General features: G+C 33.8%; 1 protein-coding gene across 1 annotated transcript in view; it reads left to right on the forward strand.

The window, feature by feature from the left end:
- LOC134272320 (agrin-like) overlaps positions 1–14,012 on the forward strand; it is a 103,173-nt gene extending 89,161 nt beyond the window's left edge. The window contains exons 29-36 of the mRNA XM_062754566.1: positions 6,887–7,004; positions 7,317–7,428; positions 8,121–8,234; positions 9,946–10,132; positions 11,002–11,083; positions 11,433–11,672; positions 12,558–12,661; positions 13,580–14,012. Of these exons, the coding sequence (XP_062610550.1) occupies positions 6,887–7,004; positions 7,317–7,428; positions 8,121–8,234; positions 9,946–10,132; positions 11,002–11,083; positions 11,433–11,672; positions 12,558–12,661; positions 13,580–13,737 (1,115 nt within the window). The 3' untranslated portion in view covers positions 13,738–14,012. The remainder of the gene's footprint in view (positions 1–6,886; positions 7,005–7,316; positions 7,429–8,120; positions 8,235–9,945; positions 10,133–11,001; positions 11,084–11,432; positions 11,673–12,557; positions 12,662–13,579) is intronic.
- The last annotated feature ends 5,235 nt before the right edge of the window (positions 14,013–19,247 follow it).

The raw sequence follows: 19,247 nt of genomic DNA on the forward strand, positions 1-19,247 counted from the left end.
TTTTTATTGTAAAGTTTAAATCCAAAAGTAGTCCCATGACTAAGGGTGAAACGTTTACTGAATTTTGTAAACGTTTAAACGGATAGCAGTAAACGAAACGGTACCGTTTAAAGATGTACAACACACTGGGGGAGATAACTCTTGCGATTTCAATTGAACGTTTGACGTGACGTCAAGTTTAACGTCAAAAATAAAGCGTCAAAACGACGAGTAAAACGATCCCGATGTATATCAATCATGAAAGAAAATTGGGATATGGGGCTTGGCTGTGATTGTGCGTACCATACTCAATCAATAAGTATTTTTTTTAATTAACCCGATTAAAATCCGTAAAAAGCAAGACATAAAAATACCATGCGTTAATGTTTATTTCATTTCATTTGATATACAATAAATTGTAATTTTGATCAAAGCGCAGCATTTTTTTTTATTCTGAAAATTTTATTTTACATTGCCGAAATTCTCATTATGTACAATTGGTTATATAACATTCCGATTAATGGTCTTCATTACATTTTGTGCATACACGATATAAATATTGTTTTTCTTCTTTATTTGAATAAAACAACAATGAATAAACAATAAACTTTTTACAATGTAAAATCGATGTTGTTCTCAGACCCTTACTGTTCAAAGAGGAACAACTCTGAAAATGTAGGAGATGTTTATTTTCCTCCCTTTTTTCACGGTTTTCCACAGAATCAGATACATTTACAGTAAGACCTGATAAATCCGACAATTGAATACTATAGACCTCATATACACAATGTAAGTATAGAATTGAAAAGAATTGTTCACTTGTACTTACATTATCTGCATTTATGAATATTCTTTTGCAGCAAATCGTAACTTTGACTTTCTGTCAACAATATGTCGGTTCGCATTTCCTCGAATCAAAACAAAACGTAGCCTATAAGATTTTGAAAAATATCAATGTGGGATTTGATATAAAATGAAATAGATGAAGAGTTTAATGTTTGATATTTTGAAGTTAATGTGGACGAATACGGAATTTTCATTTTAACTTTAGAAGCGACGACATTGAAAGAAATGCGTACAATATCATGAGGGGTGTATGTACATCTAATGCAAATGTCGATGTATCCCCACGGCCACATACTGTCTCGTTTGAAATAATGACATGAAAGAAACTACAATTATTCCATTTATATCACAGAAGAGTTGAACATACACCATTTTTATAATGAATAGAATTAAAGAAATAAAATTAAAAATCAACATATTCAAGTTCAACAAAACTTGAATTCGTATCCAGGTTTGATGTGATATGGAATGCATAACGCATACGTATATGGACTACACACTAAAATCTTTCAGTAATTTTTTTCTGATACATATAAAAAGAGTAGTCAATATTTATTCTGCATTCATGAATTTAAAAACTAATGCATAACTCCAGGATTCTTGACGAAATACCAGTATATTTGCACTGTAAACGACGTTTCGTCAAACGCTAAATGGTCTGCGACGCAAAAAAGGAAGGGGTGGGGGTGATAGGGGTATTCAAAAATTGCCTAAAAATCTACATTTAAATACGCTTTACATATATGAACTTTTGAATTTGTAAGTTAATATATTTGTGAAGCAAAAGCAATATTCCAATTTGATTTTTTAGCTCTACTGGTCAGAGACCAGAAGAGCTTATGCGATAGTAATGCGTCCGTCCGTCTGTCTGTCTGTCTGTCCGTCTGTCTGTAAACAATTTTTCAAAATGCTACTCCTCCTACAGTTTTGGTCTAATTTCAATATAACTTGGCACACAAGTAGACTACACTAAGATACATAATTCTGTGTATCGGTTTTTGATTTCGATGAACGGTGTTGCCGTGGTTACTAAAAATAGAAATTTCTGTGAAATTCTTTCAAAATGCTACTCCTCCTACAGTTTTGGTCTGATTTCAGTATAACTTGGCACACAAGTAGACTACACTAAGATACATAATTCTGTGTATCGGTTTTTGATTTCGATGAACGGTGTTGCCGCGGTTACTAAAAATAGAAATTTCTGTGAAATTCTTTCAAAATGCTACTTCTCCTACAGTTTTGGTCTGATTTCAGTATAACTTGGCACACAAGTAGACTACACTAAGATACATAATTCTATATATCGGTTTTTGATTTCGATGAACGGTGTTGCCGTGGTTACTAAAAATAGAAATTTCTGTGAAATTCTTTCAAAATGCTACTCCTCCTACAGTTTTGGTCTGATTTCAGTATAACTTGGCACACAAGTAGAATACACTAAGATACATAATTCTGTGTATTGGTTTTTGATTTAGATGAAAGGTGTTGCCGTGGTTACTAAAAATAGAAATATCTGTAAAATTGTTTCAAAATGCTACTCCCCCTACAGTTTTGGTCTGATTTCAATATAACTTGGCACACAAGTAGAATACACTAAGATACATAATTCTGTGTATCAAATTTTAATTTTGATGAACCGTGTTGCCGTGGTTACTAAAAATTGAAATGTCTGTAAAATTGTTTCAAAATGCTACTCCTCCTACAGTTTTGGTCTGATTTCAATATAACTTGGCACACAAGTAGACTACACTAAGAACATAAAGAGACTTTATCAATGATCATTATTCTATATATTGCTGTTGTAAAGTTTCAAATCCGAGCTGCTTAAGTACTCTTCCCTTCCTTTGCTATAAGTTCAAACCAGTAGAGCTTCAGTCTCGACAGAGACTTCTGGTTTTTTAATGTTCATTAGTAGATTCATATAACAAAGTGATCGACCCCCGTCTGAAAGACGCGCGGGAACGTGATTTATTGAGAAAGGGGGAGGGGGTAATTTTCCGCTATAAAATCAAAACTGGTCGAACAAAAATTATACAAAAATTTATGAAGATTATTTTTACTACCAGCTACCTAAAGAAAGTTTTTTACCAAAATTAAACGACAGGTTTTTTCACAAAAATTTTTTTTATTTGAAAAATACGCAATTTTCAAGGCTTAGAAAATTCATAGTTTTTCAGTTTAAGGTCTTTAAAAATTATTTTGATGATATGTATATCAAAAAGATGACTATGTTTTTGTGTTAAATGGTTAAAGGAATAAATCAATGAAATTTGACATTTATATCTAATCTGGTTTTATTGAAAATCAAGGTTTAAGTAGTTGATTGATTAAATTTTTTCTCTCCTTGTAAACAACTAAAGGGGGTAACTTTCGGAAATTCCTGTCCAAAAACCACTTGAACGATTTTGTCCAAAATATGCATACATGCAGTAGATATAGTCATGTACTAAATATATAAAAATAACGAATATTAAACGACAGGAATTTTTTTGGGTAGGTGTGTTGTACATCCTTAAACGGGAAATATTCTATGTTGGATTTTTATGGCTACTCATTCATGAAACTCGAATTTAATAATCAATTCTTTCACTTTAATATAAGTATAAGCTGTTATTACAAATTTATTGTTGGTCATTGTGATTTAACCGTAAGAATTTGAGGCGCATTAAATTCATTCACTTACGACCTTGTCACCCAACTGCTTGGTTTATTTGGTTACCGGACGTAGAAAAAATAATTGTAAAGATGGATCTTTTAATCTCGAAAAAAGTAAAACAGGACCTGCTGAATGTATTGAAACTTTTCAAAGACTTGTGAAAAATGTATTATATTTATTTAATCAAAATATATCAAGTTTTATATTTCAAGTGTCGTAAAACATCGCTAGTATTAGCAACTCGGAAATCGGAATTAATTATGTTAGCCCGTATCGGGTTTTGGATATTTTCATTCAGTATGTTTCCGGTTTAGATTGTTGCTTATCAAATGGCCAAAGACGGTGTTTCTTTTGTAAATTATGAAATAAAACAATTTTTTTTGTGTTAAACTTTATTTCTGATAGACATTGATAATGACCTTCGTGTAAACGTTTACTCAAACTGTAAACGTTTAGAGCATATAATCGAAACGTCGCCGTTTACACGTGTAATCGTTTCGCCCTTACCCATGACCAATCATGGATTTGCTATTTTTTAGAAAATGATTGAGAAGAAGATTTTTAAAGAATTTTCCTATATATTTCTATGTTAAACTTTGGTCGGCCATTTTGGCCCCGCCCTACCCCCGGGTGTCATGATTTGAACAAAATTGAATCTACACTACCTGAACATGCTTCCATATAAATATGATGAATAATGGCTTTGTCATTCTTGAGAAGAAGATTTTTAAAGAATTAAATTTTCCTATATATCTCTATGTAAAACGTTGGTCGGCCATTTTGGCCCCGCCTTACCCCCGGGGGTCATGATTTGAACAAACTTGAATCTACACTACCTGAGCATGCTTCCATATATATATGATGAATAATGGCTTTGTCATTCTTGAGAAGAAGATTTTTAAAGAATTTTCCTATATATTTCTATGTAAAACATTGGTCGGCCATTTTGGTCCCGCCCTACCCCCCGGGGTCATGATTTGAACAAACTTGAATCTACACTACCTGAGCATGCTCCCATATAAATATGATGAATTATGCCTTTGTCATTTTTGAGAAGAAGATTTTTAAAGAATTTTCTTATATATTTCTATGTAAAAACTTGGTCGGCCATTTTGGCCCCGCCCTACCCCCGTGGGTCATGATTTGAACAAACTTGAATCTACACTACCTGAGCATGCTTCCATAGAAATATGATGAATTATGGCTTTGTCATTCTTGAGAAGAAGATTTTTAAAGAATTTTCCTATATATTTCTATGTAAAACTTTGGTCGGCCATTTTGGTCCCGCCCTACCCCCCGGGGTCATGATTTGAACAAACTTGAATCTACACTACCTGAGCATGCTCCCATATAAATATGATGAATTATGCCTTTGTCATTTTTGAGAAGAAGATTTTTAAAGAATTTTCTTATATATTTCTATGTAAAAACTTGGTCGGCCATTTTGGCCCCGCCCTACCCCCGTGGGTCATGATTTGAACAAACTTGAATCTACACTACCTGAGCATGCTTCCATAGAAATATGATGAATTATGGCTTTGTCATTCTTGAGAAGAAGATTTTTAAAGAATTTTCCTATATATTTCTATGTAAAACTTTGGTCGGCCATTTTGGCCCCGCCCTACCCCCGGGGGTCATGATTTGAACAAACTTGAATCTACACTACCTGAGCATGTTTCCATATAAATATGATGAATTATGGCTTTGACTCATTCTTGAGAAGAAGATTTTTAAAGAATTTTCCTATATATTTCTATGTAAATCTTTGGTCGGCCATTTTGGCCCCGCCCTTACCCGTGGGGTCATGATTTGAACAAACTTGAATCTACACTACATGAGCATGCTCCCATATAAATATGATGAATTATGGCTTTGTCATTCTTGAGAAGAAGATTTTTAAAGAATTTTCCTATATATTTCTATGTAAAACTTTGGTCGGCCATTTTGGCCCCGCCCTACCCCCGGGGGTCATGATTTGAACAAACTTGAATCTACACTACCTGAGGATGTTTCCCCATAAGTTTCATCTTTCCTGGCACAGTGGTTCTTGAGAAGAAGATTTTTAAAATATACCACTAAATTTTCATTAATTCCCAATTATCTCCCCTTGAATAAGGGCGTGGCCCTTCATTTGAACAAACTTGAATCCCCTTCACCCAAGGATACTTTGTGGCAAGTTTGGTTAAAATTGGCCCAGCAGTTCTTGAGAAGAAGTCGAAAATGTGAAAAGTTTACAGACAGACAGACGGACAGGCAGACAGACGGACAGACGGACGCCGGACAAAATGTGATCAGAAAAGCTCACTTGAGCCTTCGGCTCAGGTGAGCTAAAAAGTGGGAACAAAATTCTTATTTATATAATAATCTGGCTGAACACATCTTTGTACAAGTTGACATTTTTTGTCTAAAGACTAAGGAGATACTGTATTGTCAATTTGTGAAATCGACAATTTACGGATAAACATAATTATGCACCCAGCATGATGATAAAAAAAAAACACCTTGTAGGGTACCATAAAACCGCAAGACAGCAATTACAAATTCTAACAATTATTTATTTATTCCCGATGAAGACCATAAAAGACAGATGACAGGACAATAAACAAATTCACTTGAGGTCTAATTGATAATGAATTTAATTGTTAAAGAAAGAAGATTGAAATAAAATATTTCTATTATCGCATTATAGCTGCAGAACTGTAGCTCTCCGATTTTTTTTTTTTTTTTTTTTTTTTTGACAGACCGCACTGTCAAAACATATTTTTCAGAGAGCTACAGTTCTGCAGCTAATTCCATTAGAAAGAAAGACAGTAAGTCTTAGAATTAATGAATAAAAATAAATAATCATGTGCTTCTGTCCTTTTCAAAAGCTAGTTCAAGATTGTATAAATTGATTTTTGATTAATTAATACAAAAAATTAATAAATAAAGGAATGAATTAAATTATAAAGGACTTCTAAAAAAAATAATTATTCAAATAAATGAGTGAATGCATAAATGTTTAAATCATGAATAAAATAAACAATAAGTGCGTGAAGTCATAAATAAATAAAAAATACATGTGTGAATTAATAAATAGATAAATAAGATGAAATAAAACAAATAAAGTTGGCGTTAAATTCAGCGTGGTAATTAACAAAAAAAAATTAAACTTATTACACTATAATTTTTGTGTTGGAGTGAAATGACCTAGTTTGTGGAGAGAAATGACCTGGGTAATGGAGAGAAATGACCCAGGAGAGAGATGACCTGGGCGGAAATGACCTAGGCGGAGCAGGTACTGGGGAGAAATGACCCGGATTCAAGAATTCGAAATAAGTCTTAATTGCAAAAAAGTTTGCTCTCTCTCAGAATGAGTGTTATAAATGTATACTGAGGATTTTCACCTGTGCGTAATAATTACAGGTGTGCTGCTGTATGCTAGTCAGTATCCACAAGGACTTGGTGATTACATTTCTCTGAACATCATTGATAGACAGCTGGAGTTCCGATTTAACGTCGGCACAGGAACAGTTGTAATCAGGTGAATAGGATGGTGGTTTGTGGGGACATTTATTTACGTCTTAATGAGCTTTTCCATTGAACTGCTCAGTCTCCAATTTTTAAAGACAAATCATGAATTTTTGACTATTTATGACTGAGAATCTACAATCCCATTTGATTTTTGCTGACCAGACTTTCACTGGGCTCAGTCTTTAGATCACTGAGTTTTGTGAAGACTGATTCACTTTATTGATATATATATCCACTTGCTTTTGTTCTCATTAATATATATTGCAAGAATTGAGGGCACCTGTTGGAGAAATCTGTTCCTCATTGAGTCCTTTTCTTGTAGGAGTACAAAGACAATCAAACTGAACAAATGGCATGATGTGTTGATGCAGAAAAGTGACAGAACTGGGACTCTACAAGTAGATAGTGACCGTACTTATACAGGAATGTCACAGGTAAATACTAGTCACAAGTGAATATTGTATTAGTTGCAAGAGCATATTGTAAAAGTCACAGGTAAATATTATAATAGTCACAAGTGAATATTGTAAAAGTCATAGGTAAATATTGTAACAGTCACAAGTGAATATTATAATAGTCACAAGTGAATATTGTTAAAGTCACTTGTAAATATTTTAAGAGTCACAAGTGAATATTATAATAGTCACAAGTGAATATTGTAAAAGTCACTTGTAAATATTTTAATAGTCACAATTGAATATTATAATTGTCACAAGTGAATATTGTAAAAGTCACAGGTAAATATTGTAATAGTCACAAGTGAATATTGTAAAAGTCACAGGTAAATATTGTAATAGTCACAAGTGAATATTTTAATAGTCACAGGTAAATATTGTAAAAGTCACAGGTAAATATTGTAATAGTCACAAGTGAATATTTTAATAGTCAATGGCAAGTGATACCACTTCAATCTTCAATCACCCCACTCCAGAACTGTGTTACCATTGGGAGCATAGTGTTTCACAATCACATGTTGTTTTTACTAAAATGTTAAAACTGAATGCATTAAGCAGAGTAACAAAAATAATGCATTTGAATGGAACATCCTTTTACTGACTGAAATTTTCAGATTTCTTCTTCAAAGAGAATGCAGTGTAAGTTATTTTTTCTTCTTAATTTTGTTTAGGGAATTCTAACGGAGCTGAACTTGTCTAACAGTGTGTTACATGTAGGAGGCTTCAATACCAGTGTTCCCAGAGACTCTCAGATCAAAGCTAACTTCACCGGAGTTATACAGAGGGTAAGATCTAACAGTGTGTTACATGTAGGAGGCTTCAATACCAGTGTTCCCAGTGACTCCCAGATCACAGCGAACTTCACAGGAGTTATACAGAGGGTAAGATCTAACAGTGCGTTACATGTAGGAGACTTCAATACCAGTGTTCCCTGTGACACTTCTCAGCTAACTTCACAGGAGTTATACAGAGGGTAAGATCTAACAGTGTGTTACATGTAGGAGGCTTCAATACCAGTGTTCCCAGTGACTCCCAGATCACAGCTAACTGCACAGGAGTTATACAGAGGGTAAGATCTAACAGTGTGTTACATGTAGGAGGGTAAGATCTAACAGTGTGTTACATGTAGGAGACTTCAATACCAGTGTTCCCAGTGACTCCCAGATCACAGCTAACTTCACCGGAGTAATACAGAGGGTAAGATCTAACAGTGTGTTACATGTAGGGGGCTTCAATACCAGTGTACCTAGTGACTCGCAGATCACAGCTAACTTCACCGGAGTCATACAGAGGGTAAGAACTAACAGTGTGTTACATGTAGGGGGCTTCAATACCAGTGTTCCAAGTGACTCCCAGATCACAGCTAACTTCACAGGAGTTATACAGAGGGTAAGATCTAACAGTGTGTTACATGTAGGAGACTTCAATACCAGTGTTCCCTGTGACACTTCTCAGCTAACTTCACAGGAGTTATACAGAGGGTAAGATCTAACAGTGTGTTACATGTAGGAGGCTTCAATACCAGTGTTCCCAGTGACTCCCAGATCACAGCTAACTGCACAGGAGTTATACAGAGGGTAAGATCTAACAGTGTGTTACATGTAGGAGGGTAAGATCTAACAGTGTGTTACATGTAGGAGACTTCAATACCAGTGTTCCCAGTGACTCCCAGATCACAGCTAACTTCACCGGAGTAATACAGAGGGTAAGATCTAACAGTGTGTTCCATGTAGGGGGCTTCAATACCAGTGTACCTAGTGACTCGCAGATCACAGCTAACTTCACCGGAGTCATACAGAGGGTAAGAACTAACAGTGTGTTACATGTAGGGGGCTTCAATACCAGTGTTCCAAGTGACTCCCAGATCACAGCTAACTTCACCAGAGTTATACAGAGGGTAAGATCTATCAGTGTGTTACATGTAGGAGGCTTCAATACCAGTGTTCCCAGTGACTCCCAGATCACAGCTAACTTCACAGGAGTTGTACAGAGGGTAAGATCTAACAGTGTGTTACATGTAGGAGACTTCAATACCAGTGTTCCCAGTGACTCCCAGATCACAGCTAACTTCACAGGAGTTGTACAGAGGGTAAGATCTAACAGTGTGTTGCATGTAGGGGGCTTCAATACCAGTGTTCCAAGCAATTCACAAATCTCAACAAACTTCACCTGAGTCATACAGAGGGTAAGGCTTGGCTGTGGGCTATTTATAGTAATGGTGTAAGCTTTACAAATTCAGATTTGCCTGATTTGTTCAAATTTGTTATGTTTGTGGTCCAGGTCTTTGTAACACTGTATACAGGTAAGTCACAATCCCTTAATGATAAGGATAATATGTCAGTGTGTGTTCTTAGTATTGAGGCTGTTTACAACAGAATTAACAAAAGGAAAACTTTGATCTTTGATACTTTAATCCCAGTACATCAATTTAATTTCACATTCACATTTTCTGTTATAATGAAGAGCATGGTTATACTTTTCATTGAATTTTGACAGATCTACATTAATGGACATCTATATGACAATCTGATTCAATCAGCCACGTCCTCAGTCAACGTCAGGGAGTACCACGGCCCCCCGTGTAATGTCAACCCTTGTATGAACTGGGGAGTGTGTGTACCACGACTAGATGAGGCCGACTGTAAATGTCCAACCAAGTACATCGGGGCCCGCTGTGAGAAAAGTAAGTAGAGCCGAAACAGAGGAATCGTAAAAATATTGAAGAAAAGAACAAAATGAGGAGAATCACTTAACTTATCAAATCTGGTATAATCTGGTATAATAGTTGTAAACTGGTACCCCTAGATAGGAGAATATGACCCCAATCGACTTTGACTTCGGGTAAAACTACTCTGGTCACAAGGTCAAGGGTCAACCTATGGTTTTCTAAAATATTTCTATATTTGATTACTAGAAAGAAAGTCCTTAGCACCACTGCTATATTGAAAGAGCAATATATGGTAAGTGTCTCAAATGGCCCCCTAAAATGAATATCTTACTTTTAATTTGTATAAAGATTTACTTTGCACAGCTATACATGCGACTTTGATTATTAATTTTCAATCTGATCAAAATGCTGTTAATATAGAAATGTGACATCATAAAGTTCATGTTTTCCTGCAATTTTTAGCATATTTTGTATAAAACTGCTTATTTTCAAGCAGTTTTTCTTCCAAAAAATATTGAGCACAAACTAGAACATACTTTCATTTTTTACCAAAGATGTATTTATTCAATACTAATTACTGACAGAAAAATTATGCATATTCTACAATGCGCTCTATGTTTCCCATAAGAAAAAACATCAAGAAAAAGACGTATTTTTGGCTTTTTTTGTTAGATAATTATATAAAAAAGTGTTATTTCTGTCATCATGTACAGCCAGTTAGTGCATATAAATGTGAAAAATATATGGGAAATATATCTAATATAATCTCTTCTACAAAATAAATATCAATTAAACATATCTGAATGTCATTCTAAAATGCTAATTTTTCGGGGGCCAAGATATATATGTTCAGTCCTTTATTGTGTGTTACCGATTACTTTCAGTGGCTGATCTTAAAAACAAAGACTTACCCGTGGCATTTGATGGCAGCACCTTCCTACAGTATCCTAATGAAATAACTATACAGTAAGGAATTACTATCATTCATACAGAGAAGTGAGTTCTTAATGCATTTTATCTTTATTTTGACTACAGACAGAGTATGAAGTCCTTTTGTTTGTTTGACAACCGCCTTTCAGATCTTTGTCGTATGTTAACTTTTTATTGAAGGGTAAATATTTCATAGGATACTTTAGCCAATTGCATTTTTATTTTGATAATATATCTTCTTATACCGCGATAACCTTAAACATGGTCAAGCTTAATGATTGCTTGGGAAATGTCAAAAAGAATCATTATATTGGCCAAACTTAGACATTTTTTTAAAGAAGACACAAGAAGTCAGATATTAACAGCCTCTGTTAAATCTTTCCAGACAAACAGCCCAGAGGGTGAACAGATACAGCATTGTGTTCAAGACCAGATCCCCGACCGGCCTCATTTTGTTCCAGAACGGACGGAGTAACATCCTGGGTGACTACCTGGCCCTAGCTGTGGTGGGGGGACAGGTGGAGCTCAGCTACAATCTGGGTAAACAGTCCGAGGGAGATCTCCACATCATCCGGTCCTCGGTCAAGGTGGACGACGGACAGTGGCATCATGTCATTGCTCTACGGTACGTACCAAGAGTTCATAGTCTTGTCAGAAATAGTGATGTTTATCCAGATATTTCAAGATTTTATAGCCGTATCAGAAATAGTGATGTTTATCCAGATATTTCAAGATTTTATAGCCGTATCAGAAATAGTGATGTTTATCCAGATATTTCAAGATTTTATAGCCTTATCAGAAATAGTGATGTTTATCCAGATATTTCAAGATTTTATAGCCGTATCAGAAATAGTGATGTTTATCCAGATATTTCAAGATTTTATAGCCGTATCATAAATAGTGATGTTTATCCAGATATTTCAAGATTTTATAGCCGTATCAGAAATAGTAATGTTTATCCAGATATTTCAAGATTTTATAGCCGTATCAGAAATAGTGATGTTTATCCAGATATTTCAAGATTTTATAGCCGTATCAGAAATAGTGATGTTTATCCAGATATTTCAAGATTTTATAGCCGTATCAGAAATAGTGATGTTTATATATCCAGATATGATAAGATTTCATAGCCTTATCAGAATTAGTGATGTTTATCCAGATATAATAAGATTTCATGGCTTCATCAGAAACACTAGAGTTTATCCATATGCTGTAAATCATTTTAATTCCATGGTGTTAAAATTTCATGATCTTTCAAAAAGTTCTTATAGCGAAGGTTTTAAATTCACGCTGCAAAAAATTTATTCAAATTTTCATATAACAATTAAAACATTTGTAAAACTAATAATAGCATTCACGATGGGTTTAATTTCGCGGAAAAAAGATAAATTGCGAACATAGGGAAATTAAAACCATCGTGATTATTTGCCAATCTACAGTATTTCAAGATTTTATAGCCGTATCAGAATTAATCAGTAATTTATATTATTAAATGGGATTATTATTACAGGGATGAGAGGGAGGGAAGTTTACAGGTGGATGGTGAAGTCCCTGTGGTGGATCAATCATCTGTAGGGGCAGACCAGTTAGACACCAACGGCAGGCTGTGGATTGGTGAGTTTGGGATACAAATAATATCCAAGTAGTCAGTTTCAAAGGTGCTACCAATTGGTAGCTACTGTGTTTTTGCCATTCTCCACTTGGCAAGTTAGACTTTCTGAGTATCTTTGAGCCCACTTGGACCAAAGTTGTAAAGGTGGTGCATCAATCTAGAGGTGCTCACTTTAAAACTGCTTTAAATTTGATGCTGTATCTGATCTATATTCTTTAGAGGCAGAATTCTTTAAAGTTATTTCAGCAGTTTGATTCTCAAGTAGCTATTAGGGCTGGGACGATCCACCGGTGCACCGATGCATCACAGTATTCACTTTGACGATATACGGATCGATTCATCTAATTTAGTATCACGATACCTGACCGCACTTTTTTTTAATTTCCAGAAATGTCTGGGCTTTAGAATTCGAAATTTTTTAGTCCTTTAGTCTGTATCATCAAGACGTTTAAACAATCAGAAATAAAGTACAAACGTCTTGGTGATACAGAATTCAAAATACAAGCGTCAGGATGGTGTTAGACACGCCGGATTATGTTAAATCAACAAAACCCAATGGCAGTAAGTCGGGTTTCTGTTGAATTAGTTTATTTTTATAATCTGTAATATTCCAAATTAAATGTTTCTAAAAAAAATATCTAGTTTTATTTGGTTTTAAATGTATCGTGATATATATCGTATCGCACCTAAGGTATCGTGATATGTATCGGATAGGCTAAGTTCGGTATCGTCCCAGCCCTAGTAGCTATGCATCTTACCAAGACTAAAATTGAAAGAACAAAATTGCTAAGAGATGTGCATACCACAGTTAGTAATACCTATAAGTCATGCAATGAAACATAACATTTCTTGCAATGAAACATAACATTTCTCATCTCTATGATCAGTGTTAAAACTTTTATTTTTATGTGTATTGTCAGGTGGTAAAACAGAACTTCCCCTGGGTCTGCCAAAGGAGTACTACACCGGATTTACTGGATGTATAAAGGAAGTCCTTGTAGACTATAAATCTCTACATTTGTTGGAGAACAGAAATGAACAGAGTACCAGTTTAATCAGAAACTGTGGAACATCATAGCAGAATAAGGAGATAAGTTTATACTTCATGTGGACAGAGCACCGAGATGTGGAATATAGCAGGGTGATGAAACCAGTTTATCAAATACAGAGTGAGAGAACCAGACTAGTATATTTTTTTTTTATTTCATCACCCATTATTTATAGCCTCATGTGGGATGTGTATGTAGATGTCTTTAAAAGTGGACTTTTCTGTTGGATTTTGATAACTGGTCATCTGAAGTGGTGATATCAGCATGAGGCTTTGAAGCAGACTCTTTGTCAAATAATTTAACATGTGATTTAATTTAAAAATAATGATAGATGGAATGCAGTGTTCTTGTGGAAGATGAAAGACTGCATTATTTTTATGTAGGATACAGAATTGTGGCACTGTGAGATATGTGATGTTTTTGAACTTGAGAGGTCTTTTTTTTTTGTAAATAAGCAGTACACAAATTAAATTGATTTGTATCAGCCAATAGATGATTACATGAAATCCAACATATGACTTTTGCATGGTGTAAGGACAGAAAATAAAACCTTATACCTCTGAAGTGTGTATGTATCATGTGTGTTTGTTTATATGAATATATTAAAAAAAATGCTTTATCAAAAGTTTGTATTTAGTTGATATGTTTAAAGCCTATTTATTAAAAATGTGTTTCAGATATTTTTATCATAATAACTACAGCAATTTTGCTTAGAATATTTTTTACTTGCATAAAATGTAAATAAATATTTGATGAAAAGACATGAAAGATTGTCATGAATTGTCATGAATAATTGTAAAAAATCACAGAAAATTATTTTACTGGAATTTAATGCATATATTCACATTAGTATTGATTTCTGTGCAAAATACATTGTTTATTATAAAAAAAATTATTAAATGTGCCAATGGTTTAATTGACTTCTTTTTTTTCATCAAAACTCAAAATCTGATGACCTTTGTTCCTGCTTTGGTATTTCATGCAGAACTTAGTTTGTTTAAACAATTTTTAGAATGCTACTCCTCCTTAGTTTTGGTCTGATTTCAATATATCTTGACACATAAATAAACTACACTAAGATACATAATTTTGGTTTTTTATTTCAATGAACAATGTTGCCATGGTTACTAAAAATAGAAATTTTTGTGAAATTCTTTCAAAATGCTACTCCTCCTACTGTTTTGGTCTGACTCCAATATAACTTGGCATACAAGTAGACTACACTACGGTACATAATTAGGGCCCCGCAAGGATTTGCGGGTGCCGTATAATAATCACTCTGTCTGTCCGTCTGTCTTTCTTCCGTCCACAAATTTTCTGTTTTTTCCTAATAACTTTTTTTGTGGTTGCCCAATTAAGATCAAATTTGGTATGGTAGTTCAATAGGCAGAAAGACATATTTTGATGCTAAGTTTGTTTCTCTATGTCCCCTGGTTTGGAGCTGGGGTGGTGGGGTAGATTCCTTAACTTTATATAAGAATGCATTGGCAAAGAGAGATAACTGCTGAAGTTGTTCCCATTGTAAACTGAATGCTGCTTTGAGTCCCTTGGGATTAATTAGCTTTCCTCCTGAAGAAAATCCAGAGCATTATCTTTATCTGTCACATTGAGATTAATTACCACTTCTGTCTGCAAGTGAAGTTTGTTTTGAAGTTAAGTCTATTTGGAATGCTATGAACACTCTGAAAGGTGGATGTAAATAAAAATGTTTATACTTTATTTTTGTTAAAATAGTTATGATTTCATTGAATTCTTAAAAACAAGAAATAGATAAAAAGAAGATATGTTTTTTATTTCAATAAAAAATTTTTTTTTTTTTACTTTTTTCCTTTTATGTAAATTCAAGAATACATGTATTAATTTTTAAGGTAGTTGTATAAAAACCCCATTCTATCATACTGAAAAAGTTCTTATTGTAACTTTAGAAGAAAATGATGACAGAGGTACAATTAATCCCTTGGGATTAATTATCTAGCCTGCTGCAGAAAATTTAGTAGGCTTTTCTTTATTTGTAACTTTAAGATTAATGAAAACCTTTGTCTGCAACTGCTGTTTGTTTGAAGCTAAGGTCAAGCCTTCATGATATTTGCATTCATTAAAGGCTGGCATTTTGTATAAGATAAGCTTCATTATTGTTTAAATATACATTCAATGTTAAGTTGTTCTTTACTGCCTAATGTAAATACAAGGATATTATTTACAGGTTTTTGAATATTCAGGAATTATCTTGAAATTTTAAGAAGACAGTTGCTGTTGCTTATTCTTCGTAAATTTTTTAATCATTCCGTAAGCTGCACCCTTATAATTCTATCCCATGGCGGGGCCCTTGCTGACTGGTCAGTTTTCTAGTTCTGTTTATCGTTTTTTGATTTTAATGAACGTTGTTGGCGTTGTTACTAAAAATGTAAATTTCTAAGAAATGCTTTCAAAATGCTACTCCTCCTACAGTTTTGGTCTGATTTCAGACCTGCCTACCCTTCCGCTTTTGGCGTAATTCTTCCGCTTTTTACCACAAAATTACGCTATTACGCCACTTGTATTAATTTTACGCTTTTGATATTTTGATTTACATGTAAAATCCTTTATATGAACGTCTACATTTAGAGTCAAAGTACCACCTGCTGAAATTAAATGTGAAGTTCTCGTAAAAGCAATTACTGAGTATATAATAGCGGACCAGTTGGAAAACGTGCGTGATATACCTAGTAGTTAAATGTAATCTGGTATGGCGAAGATTCGGAAGAACACGAGAAAGCACTTCTTAGGTTAACTATTAAATGATTTTGCGAAGAGTACAGACATTTCTTTGCTCAATTTAATTTATTTTAACATTGCTTAGAACAAGATAGAGAAATGTGAGTGTTTAAAGAATAAAATACAGAATTTTTTATATGTACGATTTGTGTAAACAAGCAAACGCAAGCCTTCAATCAAGTTATTTGAAACAAATTGACCAAATGCTTCAATAAGAGTGTGCTGTTGATTTGTAATAGGATACTGGTATTTTACAACACTTTATTGCCAAAAGATTATTCAGAAAAAGAAAAGTGGATGCCATCTCTGTTCAGTAATGTACAATTTCGTTTGTTTTTCGAGAAAAAAAAGTATTAAAATGAAACAACAAAATAGGAAAACTTGACTGATTACGCTTTTACCTCTGAAATTACACCAAAAATTTACCGAAATTACACCCTTGCAATGAAAAGGGTAGGCAGGTCTGTGATTTCAGTATACCGGTAACTTGGCACACAAGTAGACTGCACTAAGGTATATCATTCTGAATATCAGTTTTTGATTTCGATTAATGTTGTTACTAAAAATAGAAATTTCTCTGAAAACTCTTTCAAAATGTTACTCCTACAGGTTTGTTCTGATTTCAATATAACTTGGCACGCAAGTAGACTACTAAGATTCATAATTCTGTTCATCAGTTTTTGATTTCGATGAACATTCTTGCCGTGGTTACTATGGTTACTAAAAATAGAAATTTCTGTGAAATTCTTTTAAAATGCTGCTCCTCCTACAGTTTTGGTCTGATTTCAATACAACTTGGCACACAAGTACACTACACTAAGCTTAAAGGTACATATAATTCTGTGAATCAGTTTTTGATTTCGATAAACAGTGTTGGTGTTGTTACTGAAAATAACATTTTCTATGAAATTCTTTCAAAATGCTACTCCTCCTACAGTTTGTGGTCTGACTCCAATATAACTTGGCACACAAGTAGATTCAATACACCTGTACACTAAGATACATATTTCTGTGTATCGGTTTTTGATTTTGATTAACATTATTGCTTTGGTTACTTGAAATAGCAATTTCTGTTAGATACTCTCAAAAGGCTACTTCAAATACAGTTTTAGTCTGAGTATAATATAATGTGGCATGCAAGTAGACTACACTAAGAACATAAAGAGACTTATATTCAAGGATCATTATTCTATTTATTGCTGTTGTAAAGTCTCAATTCCCAGCTGCATAAGTACTTTCCTCTTCCTTTGCTATAAGAACAAACCAGTAGAGCCTCAGTCTCAACAGAGACTTCTGGTTTTATCAGAGATTATTAATAACTATTTTATACAGTTGTGGAATCATTGAAGAGTAATGTTAGTGAATTTCATGGATCACAACCACATATTATCCATGTGAAAGATAAATTGGATTATTAGTAGTGTAAACCTTTGTTGCCTTTGAACATTGATTTGACCTTGAAATTAAACGTTCACATTGTTTGTAATGTCATATGATAAACATGTACTTTAAAACAACAAAGAAATGCCACGTCCTATTTTAGAAGAAAAAATTGAATAAACAGTTACATGATTTTCATACTATTACCAGAAGTTAAGTCCCTTTTACAGATTTGGCAATGATTTGAGGTTTTGGTCATTTGTGCAGTGTGTCTCAACTTTTTAGAATATGTGCAATAACTCAAGAACCCATTGGCCAATCTTTGTCTTTGTAACATGGTATCCTTGGCCTAAGGGCTACCATTTAAATACTAAAACTAGGGTTCACTTCCCTTAAACAAGGGGAGATAAGCAGGAAACAAAAAACAAAAAAAAAATACTGGTTGCTAAAAAATCTTCCCCAGAGCCACTGGGCAGATTATCGTAACTTTCATACAAGGATGAGGATATGCTGTAGATTAAAATTTGTATGGGGAATTACCCTGGGGCAAAAGACGTGGTCTCAAGGTCACTTCAAAATTGACCAAAAATATAAAGATTTAATTTTAAAATTGATATTTTGTTTACTATACAGACTATCATGAAATCTTGTAAGTTGATGAATCTTAAGACTTCAAATAATGTTAACTCAAAAGAAGGTCATGGTGACCTAATTTAGCTCGCCTGAGCCGAAGGCTCAAGTGAGCTTTTCTGAAAACATTTTGTCCGTCTGTCTGTAAATTTTTCACATTTTCGACTTCTTCTCAGGAACCACTTGGCCAAATTCAACCAAACTTGCCACAAAATATCCTTAAGTGGAAGGGACTCAAGTTTATTTAAATAAGGACCATATTCTATTTCAAGGTGGAGATAATTAAAAATTAGCGATAAACAAGATGTGTTTGTGAAACACGTACTATACGCCCAGTGGCAACAAATTAAAAAAAACATATTTTTAGCATAAAGATCACAGTCAAAGTACAAGGTCATTGATCTTGGTGTCATTTGAAAGATCTTTATTAGTGAAGTATGCATACCAATTATGAAGTCTCTAATAATAATATAATAATAATAATACTTTATTTAGAGAAGGTAACCCGATTAGTGCGAGCACTAGTCTTCCTCGGGGCCTTCTTTAAAACACATATACAATGCATATATACAATAAATAGAATTACAATTATGAGACAATAAAAATCAAGTGTATGTTACAAAGTAATAAAACATCAACATTTCAATATATAGAGAGAGAAGAACAAAAAATCATATAGAATCATTGCGTTTCATCAGCAGAAAATTCAACATTTCTTTTAAATATTGCCAGGGATTGGGACTTCCTGATATTAATTGGTAACTCATTCCAGATA

This window comes from Saccostrea cucullata, unplaced genomic scaffold, assembly GCF_032062105.1.
Source record: "Saccostrea cucullata isolate Sc308-1 unplaced genomic scaffold, CSIRO_AGI_Scuc_v1 ctg922, whole genome shotgun sequence".
In the NCBI taxonomy this organism is placed as follows: domain Eukaryota; kingdom Metazoa; phylum Mollusca; class Bivalvia; order Ostreida; family Ostreidae; genus Saccostrea; species Saccostrea cuccullata.